Raw genomic sequence first — 22173 nt, forward strand, 5'->3', positions numbered from 1 at the left:
AATGAGTAATCCCCTTTTTCAGATCTCTAACCCCCAAAGACGTGCTGTATTTGCTAGACTTACAGCTGCTTAGTAAATGATAGCAGCCTGTTGGACTTGTCTGTTTGTACATGGAGCTCTCTACAGCTCGTGTGAATGGAGCGCCAGGAGAGACTTTGGACGCTTGGCTTGGCATTCCTGAATCCTTGAAGTCTATGCTGTAGCTTTTTGCGCATGTGATTGGCCCCCTGTCTTGTGTCTGTCTGTGTGCGTGTGTGTGTGTGTGTGTGTTTGTTTGTCTGTTTATGTATGCGTTTGTTTACAGTATGTCTGTCTCTGCATATAATTTGTAAGCTGTGGACATCCCTCTTTTTGTTGCGTTCTTTTGATGTATGACACATTTTTATGTCTCATTGCATTGTTTGTGATTGCTTGTAATTGTTCTTAATTTCTAAATTAAAAATTTGAAAAAAACATGTTGAGGGCTCATGTGGGATCGAAAGCTAACCAAAGGTGAATTAATGCTGATGCTGGTACTGGATGAAAGGATTGCTACACACTGGTCAGTAAACAGGCAGGGTTAAGGGAGAGCTGGCCAGGTGCTCTTAGTTACATTGTTAGCACTTCAGCCACAGACCTGCAAGTGCACAAGCAAACAAAGGTACAAGGACACAAAACAATAGGCAATTGGCCGTCACACATACCAATGGACGCACCTATCACATCCTAAAACTGAAAAACTACAAAACTGTAAGTGCTCCAGCAGCTTCTTTAATTAAAATGTAAATCAACAAAATGAAGAAGGAAAAAACTTTAAAAGCAGTAATACATCCATAACCTAGTCCCGCGTTGCCAGACCTTTCTCCCTCAGAGCTGCAAAGGAAAGTCTGGCTAGTTCACAAAGAATTCAGGGATGTTTTACATGTACGGTCAAAAGTTGTTTTGGTCATGCATCAGAAAACTCAGATTGGACAGATAGTCTAGCTAGTTTAAATGTCCAAAACAAACTAAATGGAAGGTAACCGACATCCTGCTGAAAAGAGTTTAATCCGGTGAAATTTCCGAAGGCAACAGAGCAATCCCAGATGTGAAATTAAATCTATCCATAACCTAAATATTTCCACAGTCATATCTTCACCAGTGCTTTTAAAAAAACGCATTTTCTTTAACCATCTCAATTGAATGTGTTCAATGTAATCTCTATTTCCGTGTCTAACAATACGCTTCAGTTTATTGCTTGCAAATGCTTACTTCTTGGCTGAAAGGTGTTCAATTAAGATTATAATCTGGGATGATAATACCACTCGACAGTGGAAGGAGATGCGCTACAGTATTACTGTATATCTTATGTAGCAGAAGGGTGTAGGTCTCAGACTTACTATGCCGTATATGTATTTTAGTTACATCTTTGATTTTTTTTAAATATATATACTGTATATATATATGCACACATATACACACACCTATATATATATTTAAAACAAAAAAAATACTTATATTACATATTAACAATGTTAAATGTTTCTTACCAAAGCCCACAATGTTACCATTGTAAAAACATGCATCTTCAGGGATGACAAAAATGAAGAAAGGGTTAATGGTTTAAATAAAAAAAACAATACAAATACATCCTACCTAGACAAATACATTTTAAGAAAATAATAAAATGTACATATTTTTCATGCAAACTCAGTTGTTGAAGGCAACTTCTGATATATTCAAACATCATAAAAACACTATGTTTTGTACCAATCAGTTGTACTCTGCACCATCTGCCAGAACGGTGTAGTTGCCTGCTTTCGCCTCTGGACTGTAGACCACTACAGGGACATCGTCCTTCTTTCTCAACTGACATAAGATGAAGACGCACAACACCACTGACAATATCTAAAAGGACAGAAACACTGTTTTATTCCGGGTTTCTGCAGGTTTCACCAAGTCAAATAAATGTAAGACTTTTTAAGACCTTTTTAAGAACATTATAAATTCAATTTAAGACCCAATGTAAATTACAACATCAAAAACAAAGTTGGAGTCTGGAAACATGTCTAACACAATTCTCTGATTTCCTCATTAGCATTATCGGTATTATATTTGGACATGCTACAGAAAGAACTAAAACACCATGGACTATGAAAAAAACATTGTAAAGTGCTGCAGGAACATTTCAATGAGCATTAGAGGTTGCATTATTTTGACAAAAGGCAATTAAGACCTGTTTAAAATAATGTAAGACCTAGAACACCTAGAAGACCTTTCAAGGCTTAAAATTATGATTTTGAAATTTCAGACATTTTTAGATTTTTATAGACTTTTTTCCTGCTTTACCCTGTTTTTACTCTGTATTCTTCACGACTGTTACATTGTTTAAAGATATTAGTCGGGACTATATTGCATTTTTCTAAGTCAAAGAAACTGTCCATTGAAAATATTGAATAAGCTGGAGAGGGCCTTGCTTTTTAATAAAGTGAACCATAAGGTTCAGCCACACTTCCCACCCCAATAATACTAGCCATTCCCTTAAAGGAAAAGAAGATCTGTGAATCAAAATTTCACAAACTTTTTAAAGTACTCACAAAAACATGGCAACTTGAACATCTGCAGTATCATCACACCTCAATATAATCAGAACCTCAAACCCCCCATCGATAGCTGTGAATAATGGTTAATGTGTGGAAAGAGCTGGAAAAGTATAAACGAAGACCATGGTATTGAGTGGATAAGTTAGAGTAAATAAATATAGAGGCAAAAACATAGACTGACAGTACATACCCAGAATAATGTCAATCCCAGAAATAAGCCCAATGCATTACGCACGCTCGTTGTCGCATCCTCAATCAAGAATGGAATGCATGTCTGAAACAGGAGAGCAGATCAATTAACTTCATTTTAAGGGTCAGAAGTCAAAAAGGCTGGATACCAGTTTTAGACAACAGAATATTTTTTAAATTCAGTTTGCTGATGTGCTACAACAGCAGCAATCGGCGCAATGACTGTTACTGCCCATACTTATTCTTCATCTTTCGCCACGTTTTCGTCCCGCTACTAGTCAAGGCGCCAACACGTGCACATAAAAATAAATAAAAATGTGTGTAATGATCGCGAAGGGTGTGCTATGACTTTTCAAAGAGATTTGCCGCGTAGTTTTCATGAAATCATCAAAAAGCTACAAAACATTTCTCCTAGACTTTAATCAGAAATCTTTGGGAAATCGCTCAACATCGCTCAAAACGCCACCTCTTTGGGACCGTGCTGTATATAATTAAATATTAAACCCAAGACAAGACTTTGGCATTTATTGGGCCCGATGGACATTAAGATATTAAGCTCGGTTTTTCCCAAATCACAGTTTACGTATCGTCCCATTTTCAGACCACCTCAGATTATCCCATGTGTCTGTATGTGGCGGAATGGTGAGAGTTAGAAGGGACGACAGAGGGGGGAGCTGCAGTACAATTCTCAGCTATTTTTTACTACTAATTTCTTTACTAATTGCTCTCTCTCCTATAGTTTTCACTCTTCATGCATCGTGGTTGGTCAAAATGTAGGAAATCTTCTGCAGGTTGCAGACATGAAACTATGGAGTCCATCGGATGTAAACCTTTGGTGCACCAACTGCCAACAGAAAACATTCGAAAAAAGAATATCTGGATTCTTCACTGAGGAAATTGCCATAGCAATTTATTTTTTTTAATTTTTTTTGTTATTAGGATGTGCACCAAGTAGTAGGCACACTGTTAAAATTTCTGCAGAATTTTCTAGTTCTTATTTCGGGTCAGTTCTTACATTAAAGAATTTATTAGGATGTTACAAGTATTAACCTCCCTTCTTATTAAGAGGCTTTGTAAAAATACCTTTATGTAGCAAAGAAGAACAATGTTCACTAGACCTGCAGCTGGTCATTAATTAGCGCCCCTAGCAGTGGCAAGAAAAATTACACATATAAGCATTTTCCGTTCTAATATCTAAACCAGAGAACGTAACGGTTGTGGTTTAAAGCTAGCTAATGTTCAGAAACAGTCACAGTTTGGTTGAGTTTAGGCACAAAAACTACTTAGCTGAGTTTAGAAAAAGATCATGGTTTGGGTTTTGGTGACGCAAAATGTGACGTATCTCTGTTTGTTCTGTAAAGTTGAAAAGTTGTCTACTTTTATTTCCAAACGGGACTCAAATTAACGTTTTCTAGGATGGCAGAGGAATGTCCTGCTCTACTCAGCCTCTAATTAGCTAGCACTCATTGCCTTTTTGGTTGGATTGGGTAGGGTCAGGCATTAGTAGTGAGATTGTTAAGGGTAAGAATAGCAGGGTAAGCCAATCTGATGTACAGTAAAGCAGAGTACGCAACACATTGCTTTGCCAACGCAAGTTCGCAAACTGGACACAAACTCTGGTCTCCTGGGTGAAAGTCCTCTGTTTGTTTGACCCATCCACCATCCAAACTATCTCCTAAGGTGAAAATTTGGCGCTCTTATACTTCATCAGCTTACTTTCTGCTTTGTTCCAGTCACAACTACTACATTCGCTAGAGGGCATCGCCATTTTAAACGTAAATATAAGTCATAATTGCTGCTTGAGCAAACAACTTATGTGGCCGTTTTTCAAGGGAAGGACCGTCTCCAGTTTGCACGTTAACCTGTAACTGTAGAAATTAATATTTCAATGTGAATGTTTTTATTACCTGATTATAAATCATGACAGGCTCGCCATCGACCATGTGCTCAGACAAACTGCTGTTTTTAGGACCTGCCACCTGGAATACACAGACATGAATCAAGGATCACCAGAGTTATTACAATTCATATTCGTATTAACATATTCTAGATTTCACAACAATCCATCCAAAGATGATGATGAGACCTTCCACTCTGAACCACAAATGTCAACCTCATAGTGGCTTTGACTTTTTTGCCATGTTAATCGTTCCATAATGATAAACAGTTTTCTTTGACTTTTACCAAAACATACTATATATCAGTGGGTCTTGGTACACAAGAGGTTACAAAATTGAGCTTTCACACTTACACATGGATTATAAGACTCTTCATCACATATGCAGGATTCTGGGATGTTGTAGCCCCAATCCAGGTAGCCCTGATCCAGTCCACAACACTGCAACTGAGAAGGAAGATATGCATGCATTTGTTTTTGCATCCAAATTTAGACAAATAATGCCCTCAGACACACATTATCCATGCCTGTATCATCAACAGATAAGATACTGGATTGCACTAGAAATGTAGTTTTTTCTCTGTTCAACTGCAAGGTGTTTTTGTTGGTGTTTGTATGTGTGCTGTCTGTCACTTTAAAAAGCACTTGGAAATGCTACTGTATGAGATTAAAAATAATGATTAGACAAAAATATGATTGAACTTGAACACACACAGAGACTCACACAGAAGGTTACCTACATGCATCTGTATTTCATTCATGCTGTCTATAGAGCTCTCACTAGCATTAGTCAGCGGCAGCATATGTAGGTAGTGGTTCTTTATTCCTTCAGACAACTGCAACAAAACAAAGGAATATAAAACAAATTAGACAACTAGCAATTTGAAAATATTACTGTATGTTTTTCACCACAACTAGCGGTGTTGGAGGAAGTACTGAATCTTAGTATTTAAGTATAAGTACAAATAACCAGAGACATTTTTATTTCAGTAAAAGTAGAAGTACCACAATGAGAACGCTATTTAAAAAAAAGTAAAAGTACCTGATTTAAATGTACTTCAAGAATTAAAAGTAAAAGTACTTGCATAAAAATTTATATTATTGTAGATTTTTATAATTAAAAACAAAAACGTATGGGCTGTGGCATTTTAATTAAGTTAGTTGTAGGTTAATGTAATTCTGCTTACCATCTATGGCCCAGTTTACATTCTGACTTACAATGCTAAGGCAACACACCAGACTATGCGGAAAATAATAACAAAAAAGCCTATTGGAAAAGAGGAAGGGGCAGGATTCTAGACTCTTTGGTGAGAAGGATCATACCTGATTGGGTCCAGAGCCTTATAGGGCTCCGATTGGGTCAAAGATTAGCATTCTAGGATCTTTGGTAGCAACCCATATATATCTATAGTAAACAAACTTCACTTTTGGGACAAACGTGTGACGGCCAGGAAGACGTTCTTGGCAGGCAAAAAAGTAACAGGGCGTTGTAGAAATGAAGTGGAGTAGAAAGTTGCAAAATGGGACAAAGTAAAAGTCAAAAGTATGCGCTGTTGATTCTACTCAAGTAAAGTACATATACGTGAAAAATGTCTGTCAAGCTCTAGATTCTGCCACTGGCAATTGTCGGTTTATTAGCTCTAACATAAATTGCACAAGGCCTGTAGCATTCTACAGGCCTTGTAACCTATAATAGGGGTAGTATTGTAGCAATATGATTTGCAAATATGTATTGAGAGTTGTGAAACAGTATTGTGGTGCACTAGTGTGGTTTGGATTAATTTCACCCTAGGTTCCTTTGCACCACGAGCTGGAGCCAAACACCCCCCAAAATCCTTTTTTCCATCTTTTGGCAAGTTAGCTCAGTTAGCCAAATGGCTTATTGCAGGCGCTAATGAAACCAAGAGTGGATCACGTAAATTACCCCACTAATAAAGCCAGGAATGGTACCATTCTTCTACAGTAGTACAAATAGCTTCCGCTCTCTGCTGCTACTGCTACCGACAGTAAAACAAGTGCTTAGGGACCGTTTACAAACTACAACCCCGAAAAGCGATACAACAAAAGTATTTATTAATTTAACGTATCTTTTAAAAGTAAGTGCTGTAGTACAGCTAGCAGGAGACAAGTTATAATTAAGGTAATTTTGGACACACTACCTTATTTGGCTCGAGGTTGTGGTGCAAATGACTCTAGGGTGAAATGACTTCAAACCACGCCTTTTATTTAAAATAAAAACATGAGCCTTTTACTGTTGGTGTATTACTTAATCAGGAATGCATATTTGATACTAGCAATAGTCTGTATATAGTCCGTATTGTATTGGGTTTAAAAGAAAACTAGCAAAGGGCAATACATTTCAAAGTCAACATTGTAATACCGGTGATTGCAGCGCAGCCAGTCCGATAACTTCTATGAAAGTCATGAACATACTGCCCAGGATCATTCCAACTGCAAACTGAGAAACACACACACACACACACACACACACACACACACACACACACACACACACACACACACACACACACACACACACACACACACGCACACACAAACAAGCAAATTTAGGACATTTGTACTTGATTATTACCACAACTAATAATAATAAAAATGTTTTTTTTCTTTACCTACCACTATAAGCGCCCACTTCTTCTCTTTGTATGCACCATATACACCAATGAGGGCCAAGGCCAGAGTTATGCCGGAAATAATATACATGGTATGAATACCTGAAAGGTTCGCCTCTTCCATCTGTGGCAAAAACCAACAGAGAACCAGATCATCATGCTTGGTGAACAAGGACAACAGCATGCATGCACACTGCTGGAGTGTCTGAATTGTTGCTTTTAGTTCTTAAGGTCAATTTTGGCAGTTTCTACACAGATTGCAACTATGTAAAAACTTTATGAATGTCAAGGTAAGTTTAGGCAAATATCTCCACAGAGTTATTCAAGGGATAATATTTCAGTTGTGTGGTGTTTTTGAATAAAATACATGTACAAAGCTTTCAATGGAAAAAGGAAGATTTCAGGTGGAGTGACTTTTTCAATGAAGTTTGATAGGTCACCATTCAGTCACTGAATATGCTATTACTGTATGTGTATACATACTGAGCTCTAAGAACAGCAACACGATTTAGAAATAACTGAGGAGATAACTTTAGGCATAAAACACATTTAGTAAAAATTACCATACCAGTTTTGAATTACGCATAATTTACAATTAATTACAATTTTAAAATGCAAGTTGCAGAGCGTTAGATTTGAACGTTTATTTCTGTTACAAACACTTAAAACTTGCTCACTTGTTTGGTCACTGGTCTGCTAAGGGATGGCTGGAACAGCATACAAATGCATAGCTTTTTAAATAGGCCTAGAATTCTTTTCTTAACAGTAGCAGCTGATAAACTATTTTGTAGGCTCAGCAACCTAAGGCACTAGCTCGATGGCACACTAGCAATACAAGGTTTATTTTAAATGTTTTAATCCACGTTCGAAATGACCTGAGCCATCGGCAGAAGAACAGCCTATTATGGGTTATTTACGGTAGCTTGATTGACTTTTTTGGGGTTAGGGTTGGCTTAATGCTGATACTGCACACTGATTAACAAGAACATTTTAAAATGGCCCATTATACTATTGAAGAATACATTGTCGCAGGCTAAAATATGCAAAACCATTATATGATCCCTTGTATGAGAAATTATGAGAAATAAGTGGTACCTCTTCATTTTGGTAGTGGTATCCATGGCTGAACAGAGTGAATCCCAACAGAAAGACACTGCAAACCTGCAACAGCACCAACACACTTCATCATCATCATTATCATCATCTTCACCAGCATCACGTTCAGGGCCATACATATAGGTCCAATGCATAGCAACATTGTTCATTGTGTACTGCAAAAGAAATTGCCAGAAAATAGTTTCCCCCAACAGTTGAAATCATTAAGAAAGAGCATGTTGCTCACACAGCATGTGTTTAATGTGGAATTCTGTCCAAAAGACAGGCCTGTAAAAAGGCCCTAAGGCCTGTCAAATTTGACTCCAATTACTAATTCCCACACCTTCTTTCACTGGACTTATGTTTAACAGAACACAAGGATCAATCTGAGATAAAACAAAATTTACTGAGTCCAGCATCAGAGTACAACACAGCTGTGGGTTCACAATCAGCATATACGTTTCCCTGTCAACAGACACTTAAAGTCAGAGCTGGTCTACCAAGATCTTGTCTGAGAATGAACCCTGATCGGATTTTTTCCTGGGACTCTATTCTGTCCCCACAGGGGGGTGTCTCACAAGTTCTAGACAGAAATTGTTATCTTCACAAACACGAACAAACAAGGTCGGAACCTTGGGGTGCAACTAAACTACCGTTCCTGTGTTACTGCTCTTACGCCAGTAAGGGTGAAACTGAACCTTCTCATCCTAAATGACAGCACACAGCTTCTTTTGCATGCACAAATATAACTATAACTGCTAATAGTCTACACATGTTAAGTATGTCCCATTGTGCAGTGAATGTACAGGCTCAATGGCCTGCTAAACAACAGAGGCCACCCCCAGCCTCAAAAACAACAACAATGCTAGTTGTACATGGAGGACACAAGCAAGACCACATGTTGTAGCCTACTGTATGTAATAATAATGATGAAGAAGAGAAAGTTAAGAAGAATAAAAACTAAATTTTAGGTTATAAATCCATGCACATTCAGTTTTTATGTCTCTCATAATATTGAGTAAGCAGTCAAGCATCAAGTTCCTGTTGCTCTATATGATTAAATGGTATCAAAAGGCTGTTTTATTAGCTATTACAAAAAAATGTAATAATAATAACAACAACTGCTCGCAATAATCTGGAGAGATTTCTTTAGCGATTAACAATGTGCCCATTAACCACTGGGAGTTCACTTTCTCCTCGGAATATTTATTCCAACAAGTTTTGATTTTTCAAAATAAACGTCTGCATTTTCTTAATAACAAGCTACACTTCCTCTCGCTTCCAACAGGCTACATCTGCAGCACCATTATAAGGCCTCATCACACTTCTTTAATAAGTTGCTCTGAAAACAATTGAATTGAAATAATCGATTTGTAGATATAAGCATCTGATACAACCACAGTTTGACGGATAATACGTTGAATAATCTACACTTACAATGGTACTGGTTTTATTTTTAGTAGCCTAAACTGTTCTGCAGAAGAAGCAGAAGGAAAAATACGAACACTTACCGCGATCAAACTTAACATTACTATGAAGTTTCGCTTCAAATAGACGTTCACTTTCCCCATGGTGTTGCGCTCAAACTCGCCGTCAATATTTGGAATACCGTTTAAAGTTTTCCTAAAGAGAAGTCCACAGGATATAGAGATGTGTATTCCTTAAATAGAGAGAGAAACTTTTCATCTTGTTGCGCTCAGAGCCCCTTTGGTGTTTGTGCATGGGCGTATGTGGGAGGACATTAGTGAAAGTATTGGGTGAATGGCCCTGCCTATCTGGAGGGGCTGCATATATGTGTGGGTGGAATTAATTAATATCATTTGTGGAGAAGCAATATTACAGATTGTTCAGGAATGGATTAAAAATTATAGATTTTTCTTGTTTTTTGTTTGTCTTGAAGGCATTTTGTGATTTGTCTGTAGTCCAGAATTAACTGCTCAGTGCAGACCCCAGGCCTTTATGTAAGGTTTTGCTTTAAAGACACATTGTTCACCTACTATTACAATTCTTATTAATATACAATATGTTGACTCGCTGACGAAAGCTTGTGTGCCAATACGCGTCAAAGTAGTTTTTAGGTTTAAGATGACTAGATACAACAATAAAGGCTTTTTCATTTTTCCAGTGAGAGTGCCTTGGATTTTTCCTGAGTTTTGCTATATATGATTGTTCCATCCAAAGAGCACCTCAAACAAACATTTTGAGTCCTGGAAGCGCTTCTCTACAGACATTTTTGTGAATGACAATAGCTTAGATTAAGATGAGCTTGTTTGCTGTGAGTAGGACATTGTGCAGGTACTGCAAACATAAATCAAATACTGTACACTGTGTTATATACTACATAACAGTGCTGTTACAGATTATATAATTAGCAGAAAAGCCATCACTCATATTTTAAATGGCTTTCTGGGCCTTTTACCTCAGACACACAAGTGTTTTTTTCTGCCCGAAACAACAGGAACAGATCAGTTTGGATGAGAATATTAGTTTATTGTGATGGCTGACTTTGTTGTGTGCGTCGTGGTGCAGGGGCAGAGAGAGAAAGATTGGCAGTGTACCTGCAGGTACAGTGAAAAGGAAAGTAATCACAGGAGGTTTACCAACAACTTGATCATGTTACCAGTGAAAGACCAGAAAGAGAACAAGACTGATCCAAAGACAGAGAAGACAGAGCTCTCAAATGGAGCTGAGAGAAAGTTTAAAGTCCCCAATAAAGCTCTTTTTGTCTGCTGTTGTCTTGGACGAACAAAGGAACTAGTGAGAGGCTGCATCACATGACTTCCCATCAGAGTCCAACACACAGTCACACTATCTATCCATCTATCTATCTATCTATCTATCAACAACTCACTCAGGCACAGATTCAGATGCACATTGCTGCAACATTATAGGTCCCTGGAGTTGCAACAGAAAAAAAGTCAATTGTTAAAACAGATCCAGAGTGAAGAATTTCCTGATGGAGCACAGACACATCTGGAGAGCATGATGAACAGACACACACACTAATGCAGAGGTTACACAAAATCTTTGGCACCCGCTCAAACATCTGTAGGACATGAATTCACATTCTGTGGCGCAGAGGATGTTGGTGGGCGGAAGGACAGCGAGGGCCAAAAAAGACTTTATTTCCTAGAAATGCTTGGACCAATTCTTTTCTCGGGAGATACATGTTGCACAGTTCAGATTTCATTTCTGAGAATATTTGGGGATACATTAAGAAACGTAAGAGTCAAGGATGATAAAGATGAATGTACAGTACATGTTGCGGAAAACGCTGGCTGTTACGAGACGTCTTCTACAGACCTGGATGTTTAAATTACAGTAATATTCAGGTTCAGGTTACTTTATTGGTACCTGTGGGTAAACTAGGTTTACAGTCTAAACTTTGTAGACCACCACATAACATGCAACACACAAAAAATTTAATATTTCAAAACAGAACAGAAAACAGTACATGACCATGTGTGTTTTGTGCAAGCAATTCTAATTCTACAGTTTTTTCAATAGATGGATTGCAGCTGGGACAAAACTATGTTAAAACTGATGTAACAATGATCCGCGATTGTGTAATGTTTAACACATTATGGCACACTGATGATATTGTCTCTTTTACTTCAAACCATCAGAGATGTGAACACTGACCTCTCCGCACCGGTGTCCGGAAAAATCATTACTGTATGTTTGACGCTGAAATGTTGATCCTTCCATGTGTGAGTTATGTGTTTAAAGTTCTAAATATATTGTTCACTGAAAATGAACCCTCATGTGCAAACTCAAGGTCTCACAGGGACTTTCAGGTTTTTACAAACTGATGTGTTTAATTTTTATACGTTTTTTTATACGTAATTTATAAGTTTTCATGACATTTTTTTTCTCCTTTTTCTGTTACTATACTATCACATGATGACAGTTTTGCATTTGAATGAAAGACGTTTTGACACAAAGCTGACTGACATACTTGACGCCAACATCAGCATCACAAACAACGCAATAATCACTTAGGACAGAGTCAGTAATCTTCAGACAGGCGAGGACAAATAGTTCATAAGTCCAGTTAACTGGTCACAGTGTCATCATTCAGAGCCTCGGTATTAGTCATATGGGCACTCCACGGATTTTACACATGTAGTCTGTGAAAACAGTTGAACAATGTCTTTGGTAGCTCTCGAGAACTTTTTAGAAGTGCAAAAATGAATACTATTTTTTCTTTTTCTTTTTCATGCAAGTTTATACATTTACACTGCTTAAGCATTGTTTTTGCTACCTGCTCAGTTTTCCCCTCTGTGTAAAATGCAAAGCAGATATGGTATTTTCCAGTAATTATAATTAAACAAGATACAAAAACCCTAAGTAAGCTGTAGAGGTGCTGGTAGGTGATTTTTTCTAACTTTAACCAGAGATAGATCCCAGGTTTGCAGAAAGTTATGTTCCTAATCTGGAACCTACAATTTTGAAATTAAGAATAGATAGAGGAATCCGGAAACAGACCCTCACTATGGAAAAATGTGAACCCACTATTTTTTTGTTCCACTCAGGCCTCTGGATGTAGTGTTTTTGTACATGTAGCAGGTGACCTTTTGCCTTCTTTGGAAATCCCGAGCAAAGGTGAAGTTAAATTCACTGATTACTGTACATGTTTATCTTGGAGAAAGTTACAGCATGTTCCTAATGTGTTGCCCAAAACATCCAGTACATCAGTCTCCTTTGGGGAGTCTGTGATCACAAAAGTCTCACTTGCAGTGGGAAAATCTTACCGAATCAGATATTTATGTTGTTTTTTTTTTTTTTTAAAGAGTGAAGTGTTCCTTTAACTTCCTCCTCTGGAATTCCCAACACGCTTATCAAACATAATGCCAACAACACAATTTGTAGGATACATATTAATAATTCAGGAGAAGAGATTGTCTGTGTACTGTTTCCTGGCATCAGCATTGAACCATTTCCTGGAATTGATCGGATTCTATGCTAGTGAAGTGTTATGAAACAAAAAAAAACTTTTTCCAGCTCCAGTAAACTGATCCACCCACTGCGTAACACACCTGCTCTCTTGCATAATTGTTACCAGTTAGTAACATAATCATAATAAATCTCTACAGGGTATGAAAAACAATGTATTTGTTTTATTGATTTGATAGATCATAACAACAACAACAACAATAATAATGATAACAATAATAATAGGAGATCCAGGATGCACGGCTCGGAGTAAAGCTGCTCCTCCTTCGCCCCCTTAGGGAGGTGTTCCTGGCCTGGGAACGCCTCGGGATCCCTCAGTCGGAGCTGAATAATGTGGCTCGGAAAGGGAAGTTTGGGGTCCTCTGCTGGAGCTGCTCCCCCCGCAACCCGACAAAGGGCCGAAGATGGATGGTAGAGAATAGTAATATAAACTGTTAAGGCAATACACTTTTCTGTGTACTGTAAATTTATATTATAAGACATATGACCTTTTCTTTAATACAAATGTATAATTCTAACTTTTAAGAATACAATAAAAAACAGTGTCAAAGATGTATAACCCTCACACCACGTTGTACAATCCCCTAGCCACTCTATGTGATTAGGCTACTCGTTCAAAAGAATTAACTCAAATCTACATAAATCCATCAATGAATACATCGTTGTCATCCAAAAAAAAGTTCCTATATCATTGCTTGGACAAAGACACTCAAAATGCAAAGACATCTTGTCAAACAACACTCTAAAAGTAGTAATTACCCAGTCATGTTGTCCAATTGCTAACACTGTATTTAGCCAGCTGATACGCGATGTTGTTTTTTTACAGTCGGTCCCTTTAAGAAAGGTCACATGACGGCCACGTGACGCGGAAGTAGACTGAATTGTTTCAGCGTTGTTGTGTTTACATCAACAGCTTCTCGTTTACACACCGCGTGCAGGTTTGTTGAGTAAACAAGCAGTTCAATGATTATTATTTCTTCACAACAAATGTTTTATATCGTTGTAAAAACAGGCACGTGGTTTGCTTTCTTTGTTGTAGCAGGTACAGCTCTCTGTCAGCACAGTCGAGGTAGGATTTGTGTGTAGGATGCGCATAGTACTGTAATAGACGGGTTATTTCGCATGTATAACCTAGACTTAAGCATAATAAAAAGCACCTATGATCTTTCTTAACCTCCTGCCATCATTTTTTTAAAGGTGTACCCTAAGTCTGATTGCTTTTAAAGGCTTCGAACCCTTATCATCATCTGCTGCCGTCTAACGTATTTATCTCCCTGTATTTATCTGATTTGGTATAACTGTTTACATTCCCTTTTGGATTCACTCTGTTAAAGTGTATTTCTCTCTTAAATATAGTACACGTAAATTACAGTAACATTGCATTAAGTGTCTACATTGTGCCATACAAATACATAGGCTATTGCTTGATTATGTCATCTTACACATTTTGTTAATACATTTTAATCTTTGTCCTTTTCAGCAACAAGAACACTTGAGAACTCTGCAGTGTTTGGATGAAGTGACCATGAAGCAGGACAGTGATGCTGTGAACGTCCCTGCGTGCTTCATATCAAACCATGAAGGTTTTTTTGGAAGCATAAAAAACTTTATTAAAGACTTTGTGGTGACTGAGATAGACATCACTGGACGGCGTGTTAACACAGCAGCAGCAGCAGCAGCAGCAGCAGCAGCAGCAGCCACACGGACACCAGACTGGGCCTCCTCAGATAAAAACAATGCAAGCAGTGAAGAATGTAAGTGGAGTAATTATTCCTTAGTCTCACAGGACACTGATGTTTCAGCTGAGTGTGGGTTAGATGTCACTATACCCAGTCCAGGCAGTTTTGATTTAAGTGTGATTTTAGGCCAGCCAGTCAGCGAAGAGCTTGAGCAGTTTGTCTTGACTCTCAAAGAAAAGCCCACCAAGCAGGAGCTCTCTCTGGGATCCTTTGCTGACAAACACCACAGAGCTAACGTCCACCGGGCCGTCAGACATCGCTTTCCCTTCCTCATGACTGTCACTATTCAGCCCGAGATCAGGGTGAGGGAAGACCCAGACTACAGAGAGCTCTCCCAGCTGGTTACAGAGGACGAAGCGGAGGACTTCTTCAGGTTCATAGATGCCAAAGTGCGAGGCTCATCCTATATGTTTGGACCTGATAACGATAAGGAGCACAGGACGGCGGTCCACCACTTCCTGAGCCGAAGGTTTGGCAAACTGGTGGAGACTAAAAGCTTCACAGACCAGGGGACAACAGCCATCTCGGTTAGACTGAGAGAACAAGGGAGGCCAAAGAAAAGATCTGCGGAGGAACGTAAAGAAGAAGAAGTTTACACTGGTAAGGTGTAGAATTGTAACCTTTCAATCATTGACTGTGTTCTCAACACTTAAAATGTCATAAAAAAACACTTGCTTTTGTGATCAGATTCTGAACCCATATCTAGTTGCTTTTCGTGATGTTTGGGAAAGTGCCTAGTTTAAGAAAAAAAGCAGAAAAGCAAGTAAACAATCACATAAACAATAAACAATACATTTTCTCTTATTTGTAGGGCCTGAGTCAACTGACTCTCACAAGATGACTTAGCATACCTCATCACCAATCATGCACCAATTGATATCTTTAAATAAGTTTATCAAGTGGGGTCATGGGGAAGGAAAGTAAGGACATAAATAATTGAAATAATGTAGTTTTCTATTTCAAGGTGTAGTCAAAAAGATCCTAATTAAATAAATGTCAAATCCGATATCTAATAAATCTTCAATTACTAAGTAATATTCAGCTGTGTTGTGGGGGTGTCATCTCTTTCAGCTTTCACTCTGCTCAAGGAGAACCTGGAGACTCTGGAGGCCATCAGCTACATGGCAGCCGCTCTTGGGGTCCTACCGTCAGATTTCACTTACGCCGGCATCAAGGACAAGAGAGCCATCACCTACCAGTCCATGGTGGTCAAGAAGGTCTCCACTCAACGGTAGTTCTGCATTTCTTTCATGGATTTTGGTTTCCAAATCACTTTTTCCTTTGCAGAGACAAACAGCTGCAACGATCCTAAGCTGTTAAGGTTCTTTTTATTATTGTGTGAGTTCCCTTTGAAGCCTCCAAAATCAATGCCAAAAATCAACCACCTATTAGTTTATTTGAGCTTTTTATATCACTAGGTTGAAAGAGAAGACAGCTGAGTTTGAGAAGAGAGGGATGCGTCTGTCTCAGATCCGCTCCGTCAGCGAGCCTCTCAGGCTTGGACGACTGCAGGGGAACCACTTTGACTTGGTGGTCCGCAACCTGAGACCACACAGTGACGCACACACCTCGGGAGCAGACAAACACACTCGCCTTGCAGCGCTGGTTAAGGAAGCAGTGGAGAATGTCAAGGTATCATTAAAAAAATTATAATTTTTGTTGATGTTTCTTTTAGTTTGTGACATCAAACATTGTCGACCTACGTGGTTTTTTTAGCACAATGAATGCTTATGATCCCACATGATATCTATGTCAAATGTATACCGACATTTTCTAACATCAAATACACGTATAAGGGTGATACTTAAAGAGATATTACAACATGTTACTTCCTTTACATTTCTTTGATTGAAGTAGTGAGGAGGCCATTGGTACAGCAGCCTTCACAACTTTAGATTCAAAACAAGGCGCCATTTCCACTTTATAATTGTACTAGATTTATGAGATTCGTTGCTTTGTTTTATTTTAACTATTTTGAGTCCATCTTACAGACACCATTCTGCTGCTGGAAATACTCACTAGAGCACCAAATGTGTAATGGTCCGCTGCTGAAAATAGTCCCCAACAAATACACTATTTCCTCCTGTTTAAGTCATATTTGCTGGAAACTACAATGCCCAGATGTTTTAGGAAACAATTGAACAATTTTGGCGCTAAGAGCCACAGACAGGACAGGAAAGACAAAACAAGGCATTCTTGCTGTTAGTCTCTTTATGGGCTTTGTTGATTAGCAAAATATAGAACATTACCAGCCTTATGCTTAAATGTTGGACGTCTGTTGTTTCTGTATCACTCCTGCTGTTGAGTAGTCCTTAAAATATGCTACTGATTTTTCAAACTCTTTGCAGGCCAGAGGTTTTGTCAACTACTATGGACCACAGAGGTTTGGGAACATGCAGAGCATTCAGTCCGACCGTGTAGGACTAGCTTTGCTCAAAGAAGACATGGTAAGTGTTGTAGACAATTATTATGGAGTACATGGCCAGATGTTACCTGGCCAGAAGCCTGAAAAACTTCCAGAGGGAAGAATAGTGTCATCTCAGAAAAATAATTCACATTTAAGCCCTGTGAGACTGCACTGTACTCTCTTGTTAGTGCATGTTGTGATTGTGTGTGTGTGTGTGTGTGTGTGTGTGTCAGGTGAGCGCTGTGCATCTCTTCTTCACTCCAGAGGACAGCAATGATCCTCAGAACCACGCGAAGAGACACTTCCTCCAAACAGGTGTGAGCTAAAGCAAAACTGAGTTGCAGTTCTCTGATGTGAAAGTTCCTTATCAAGAACTTTTCAATGCTGCCATACTCCTGTAGTCCTTCATTAACCAGTGTTTTAATAATAATAATCATGTTTTTGTAGCGTTGAGAACAACTAATGTAGCAAATTTGTAATTTACCTTAATGTGAATTTTTTTTTCTTCACCTTAGAATTAAACATTCAGCAAGAGTTTCACTCTGTTTATCACTCTTCATCACAGATAACGCAAAGGAGTCTTTGGCGCTGATGCCATTGTCGAAAGCCAGGGAGCGGCTGATGCTTCGGGCCCTGAACCGCTACGGTACAGGTCCGGATGGTTGCACCACAGCTTGGCTCAGCCTGCCCCACAGCATGAGGGTCTTCTACCCACACGCCTACTGCAGCAGGTTAGCTGCAAGGAACATTTCCTGAAACACCTTCTCTTATGGGATTCCTGCCCAGTTCAAACACAAACATATTTACAAAGCTCAGCTGCAGCAATTGGGAGAAAAAGACATTGCTTAGAGATTGTTTAAAAAATCAGAAGGCAAAATTACATTCCACAGCTACACTGCCCCGTTCAGTTTCAGGACACAGGCCCGAAATACACACACCTGCTCAGGTTCTATACATTCTAAGTGGGCTGCAACCGCTGAACAGACAGCCTGAGCGGTTGAGGGGGGTTTGGTGCCGAGCCCCAGTTTGTGCCTTTTTATTTTTATTATTATTATTATTATTACTACATTTGAGTCATAAAGCTAGCATCGGATTTTCAGAAGGAAAAAATAACTATTTAAAAACTCTGTCTTTTAACAACACTATTGTTGTTCTCAAGGCATTTCTAGAATTTAACCAACGAGAATGTATTTTGTATTCTTATGTACAATATGTCCTTGCTATTTTTGTAAAACACAAGCAAAAATGCACATGCACTTTTTAGTATGAACATATGACATAATGTAAAGTAACATCAACATACACAAATGCAACTGATACAGTTTGAGCAAGGAGATACTGGATGTCATTTCTGGGTAACATTTTTTAAATTGTTCTTCATCCAGATGTTTAAAAGAGACGTTAAGGGTTCTGGAAATAGTCATTTTGGGGAATAAAAGGCAGCTCCAACTGCTTTAATAGTTTAAAAGTGATACTTCTGCAAATATGTTTATGCTTGTCAGAGTGTGGAACGAGGCCGTGGCACACAGGCTGACCACTCTGGGCCACAGTGCCAGGCAAGGAGACCTGGTGTGGATGAAGGAAGAAGGCACAGGAGAGACCAGCTTGGCTCAGGTAAGAGAGGATGATCTGTTTTTAGGTCAGTAGCCTATAGAAAAGATCAGAGTAGAGGGGAAATGATGATTTAATATGTCTGATGTAATGCTGGTATCTTTTTGCTACTCTAGAGCAACTCTAGAGTCTTGCTTTGAGTTAGACAAACTGTGTGATTACACGTGTCTCTGACATTAACGCCCTCCAGCGATCAAGCGCAAACTGGGTGCTAATATGGGTCTAATGTATTTCATATAATTAAAAGTAAACCCTACAAATATATCAAACATAAATAAAAAAACAACCCAAGTGTCTGGGTTTAAATCAGTATGTGTGCTGGTTTAAGCAGAGTTAATAAGTACAACTTCAAGATTTTCCTTTGTTCTTGCTCAAGATAAATGGAAAAATCATTACAAAAGGAGAAAATAAAAAACAAAAAAAAAAGACAAAAGGGTTGAATTTCAGAATTTTAATATCTCCAAATTTAGATTTTACAATCTTGCAAAAGAGTTGAAATTCAAAATCTTCTAAGTCCAAATATTAAAGGTCCCAGGGGACATTGTCCGAAGGCTCATAAATCGCCCTGTTCAATAGGGAAACATTTTGCCAACACCCTGCCAGTGCTACCAACCTTTCCTTTTTTCCAGATCCATGTGGTGACGGACCAAGAGGAGCAAGAGAAAGTGTACACACTGGGACATGTATGTAGTTTAGGGAAATACATATACTTCAAACTACTGTTTCCACTTTTCACACGACTGTTACTGCTGTGTTTCTACTATCATGTCAGGTGTTACTGCCGATGCCAGGAAACACTGTGAAGTATCCAGAAAATGCCATGGGGACTTGGTTCAAGGAGAGACTGGCCAGGGACGGACTGGACGCCTGTCGCTTCAGAGTCAGCAACCTCAAACTAAATCTGCCTGGATGCTACCGCCCCCTGCTGGCTTTACCACGCAACCTTAGCTACCAGCTGCAGAGAGCAGCCTGTGGGGAGGGAGGAGGAGAGGGGACAGGGAACTGCAGTAGAAATAGTGACAGGCAGCTTAATGGCACAACAGTAGAAGGGAAGCAGGACTTGCTCACTCTAACCTTAAACTTGGACCTGGACTCCTCCTGCTATGCTACTATCTGTCTCAGAGAGATCATGAAATGTGACCCTTAAGGGCAAGGGACGTTGGTCCTGTTGTATTTCTACATACTTTGCAGAAGAGAAGGAGCTTTCTTGTTTTTTAGTTTTTGTAACCCATCATTGTAATACATTATTAGTAGCCTTTTGGGTTGTTGTTGAAGTAATGAGCATACGACTGTGTTTCTAAATGGAAAAAATATGCATCATGTGCAATTGATAAAACAAACGAACAAATCTAAATGTAAAAGCGTGTAAACAGTGTTTGTGTTTTTGTGCCATGAATAAAATCTTTAGGAATAAATAAGCTTTTCTTTTTTCCACTTTTTAAAACAAATCTCTGCACTTTTATTTTGAAGTTTAAAGTATTCCCACTCACACACTCACACTATTTGCATCATCTCCGTCATTTGATAAATCTGAAATTCCTCACAACGGAAAGTTGTAAAAATATGGAATTATATTAATAACTCAATGTAAAATGTGTGGTAATTTGTCAATATATAACTTACATAACAATACATTTGCCTGAATAAGTAATTGTAGTTAGTATCCTACATATCTAGTAAAAAAAAAAATCAAGTGGGGTGTAAAAAAGATACAGACACACCCTTTTTCGTGTCCACAAATAAAGAAATGTGTTTTTTAAGAAATATTTAATGCTGTGTTTTTGGTTTTCTGGAAGCTTTCTGCACGTGTTTTTTGCCACCATCCAAAATTGTTTTACCTTTCTTCAGCTGTGACCATGTCTTTTTTGCATAGTATTGTGGGGATGGACAAAAATGTCCATCCATCAGCAATCTTAAAAAGTCCGTGGATTCAGACTCAGTTGTTTGTTAGATACACCTTGCTAAAAATAATGCATTCAAAAAGTCCTGCAATAAATCCTACCTTTATAAAAGCTACTATGCAGAAGCTGTAGTGTGTATAGAGAGTGCTTTCAGTATGCTTTACATTATGAACACGCTGCTAACAATTAAAAAAAAAATCTAATTTTTACTGTTTGGTTAGTGTACTGTCCACTAATCACCACTAGATGGAAACAACATACAATCATAGCTAACCGCATAACTTCCCTTCTTCACTCGTAATGTAATGCAAAAAAGATGATGTAAAAAGATGTAAAAGTGAGTAAATGTTTTAATTTCCAAAGTGTCCGCCAAACAAACTTCAGCCAGGTTGGCTGATGATATTGAGTTCCTTATCTGCAAGAAAGTAATACCTGCACCAAACAACTGAAAAGTCAATAGAAGAAGAGCCGTGCACAAGCAGGAGATGCATTTCAGAACCAATATAAAAAATAGTTAAGCATTAAACTCAGGTGTAATTATGATGCTTAGGGGAAGAATTCGATCTGCAGCGTTGCCTCCTGTGACTAATTTATGCAATTTTGATGGGAATGTTTAAGGATTGCAACATTTAAAACCCTCATTGGTAACTCACATTGGATATACTGTACCTCCGGGCGGTTTATAACACTTGTTACTGTGAGCAATGTAAAAAGTGACTGTATGAACATTTTAGTTGGAGGTGGGTTCTGACATGTAGTTTGTCATCAACCCACAGCGCCTTTTGATAAAGTGCCTGCCTGTAAGCTAAACAGTCTGCCAAGGAGACACATTAGCAGTAATGAGTTTCTTTACCGTTTCAGAAGTTTGGTTACAAAATGACATTCTATCCACCAGAAAGGAGAGGGGATAATTGATATCCTTGCAGTAACACGTGAATCCTATTCTGTGTATTGAAGGTTTTATTGTTTCTTCCCATGGGAGTTAAACTTAATCTTGACAGATAATCTGCAAATTCTTTTTCATGTTTCTTACTACTATAATAATATGGTGATTTTTGTTTTGTTTTAAAGAGTTACAGAATGACATTAAATGAGAATTCATAGGAGTTGTGTGTTGGGTGAATCCCTGTGTCCCTCCAGGTGGCATAAAGGCTGCATTTTTAAGTGTGAAAACTCCTTGACCTCTC

General features: G+C 38.5%; 2 protein-coding genes across 5 annotated transcripts; one reads left to right on the top strand and one right to left on the bottom strand.

The window, feature by feature from the left end:
• Positions 1-1083: 1083 nt before the first annotated feature.
• LOC117938396 (tetraspanin-8-like) lies at positions 1084-10133 on the bottom strand. 2 transcript variants are annotated; one of them, XM_034862961.1, is made up of 10 exons: positions 9884-10133; positions 8373-8438; positions 7282-7401; positions 7028-7105; positions 5388-5483; positions 5002-5094; positions 4658-4729; positions 2752-2835; positions 1443-1866; positions 1084-1385 (listed from the first exon to the last, which is right to left on the bottom strand). In XM_034862961.1, exons 1-9 carry the CDS (start codon positions 9941-9943, stop codon positions 1732-1734), a joined length of 804 nt encoding a protein of 267 aa, XP_034718852.1. In that variant the 5' UTR covers positions 9944-10133; the 3' UTR covers positions 1084-1385; positions 1443-1731. The 2 variants fall into 2 exon arrangements, with proteins under 2 accessions (XP_034718852.1, XP_034718853.1); XM_034862962.1 differs by lacking the exon at positions 2752-2835.
• A 4040-nt stretch (positions 10134-14173) lies between these two features.
• Positions 14174-20500, top strand: pus7l (pseudouridine synthase 7 like). Of its 3 annotated transcripts, XM_034862936.1 has the most exons (11): positions 14190-14266; positions 14368-14397; positions 14809-15667; positions 16139-16298; positions 16486-16699; positions 17416-17514; positions 17708-17789; positions 18040-18205; positions 18977-19088; positions 19715-19768; positions 19858-20500. In XM_034862936.1, the coding sequence occupies exons 3-11, from the start codon at positions 14854-14856 to the stop codon at positions 20230-20232; spliced, it is 2076 nt and encodes a 691-aa protein (XP_034718827.1). In that variant the 5' UTR covers positions 14190-14266; positions 14368-14397; positions 14809-14853; the 3' UTR covers positions 20233-20500. The 3 variants fall into 3 exon arrangements, with proteins under 3 accessions (XP_034718825.1, XP_034718826.1, XP_034718827.1); XM_034862934.1 differs by lacking the exon at positions 14368-14397 and having other exon boundaries at positions 14174-14266; XM_034862935.1 differs by lacking the exon at positions 14368-14397 and having other exon boundaries at positions 14185-14286.
• The last annotated feature ends 1673 nt before the right edge of the window (positions 20501-22173 follow it).

Source organism: Etheostoma cragini, chromosome 23 (assembly GCF_013103735.1).
Source record: "Etheostoma cragini isolate CJK2018 chromosome 23, CSU_Ecrag_1.0, whole genome shotgun sequence".
Classification (NCBI taxonomy): Eukaryota; Metazoa; Chordata; class Actinopteri; order Perciformes; family Percidae; genus Etheostoma; species Etheostoma cragini.

What these genes read in the sequence shown, in the direction of transcription:
- LOC117938396 (XM_034862961.1), bottom strand. Translation starts at nt 9,943, where the DNA reads ATGGGGAAAGTGAACGTCTATTTGAAGCGAAACTTCATAGTAATGTTA. An exon ending in TGGCTGCGCTGCAATCACCG is followed by an intron (nt 5,484 to 7,027) that starts GTATTACAATGT and finishes GTTTTGTTGCAG; the next exon opens with TTGTCTGAAGGAATAAAGAA. An exon ending in AAGAGTCTTATAATCCATGT is followed by an intron (nt 4,730 to 5,001) that starts GTAAGTGTGAAA and finishes TGTGTATTCCAG; the next exon opens with GTGGCAGGTCCTAAAAACAG.
- pus7l (XM_034862934.1), top strand. Translation starts at nt 14,854, where the DNA reads ATGAAGCAGGACAGTGATGCTGTGAACGTCCCTGCGTGCTTCATATCA. An exon ending in AAGAAGGTCTCCACTCAACG is followed by an intron (nt 16,299 to 16,485) that starts GTAGTTCTGCAT and finishes TTATATCACTAG; the next exon opens with GTTGAAAGAGAAGACAGCTG. An exon ending in CCACACGCCTACTGCAGCAG is followed by an intron (nt 18,206 to 18,976) that starts GTTAGCTGCAAG and finishes TATGCTTGTCAG; the next exon opens with AGTGTGGAACGAGGCCGTGG.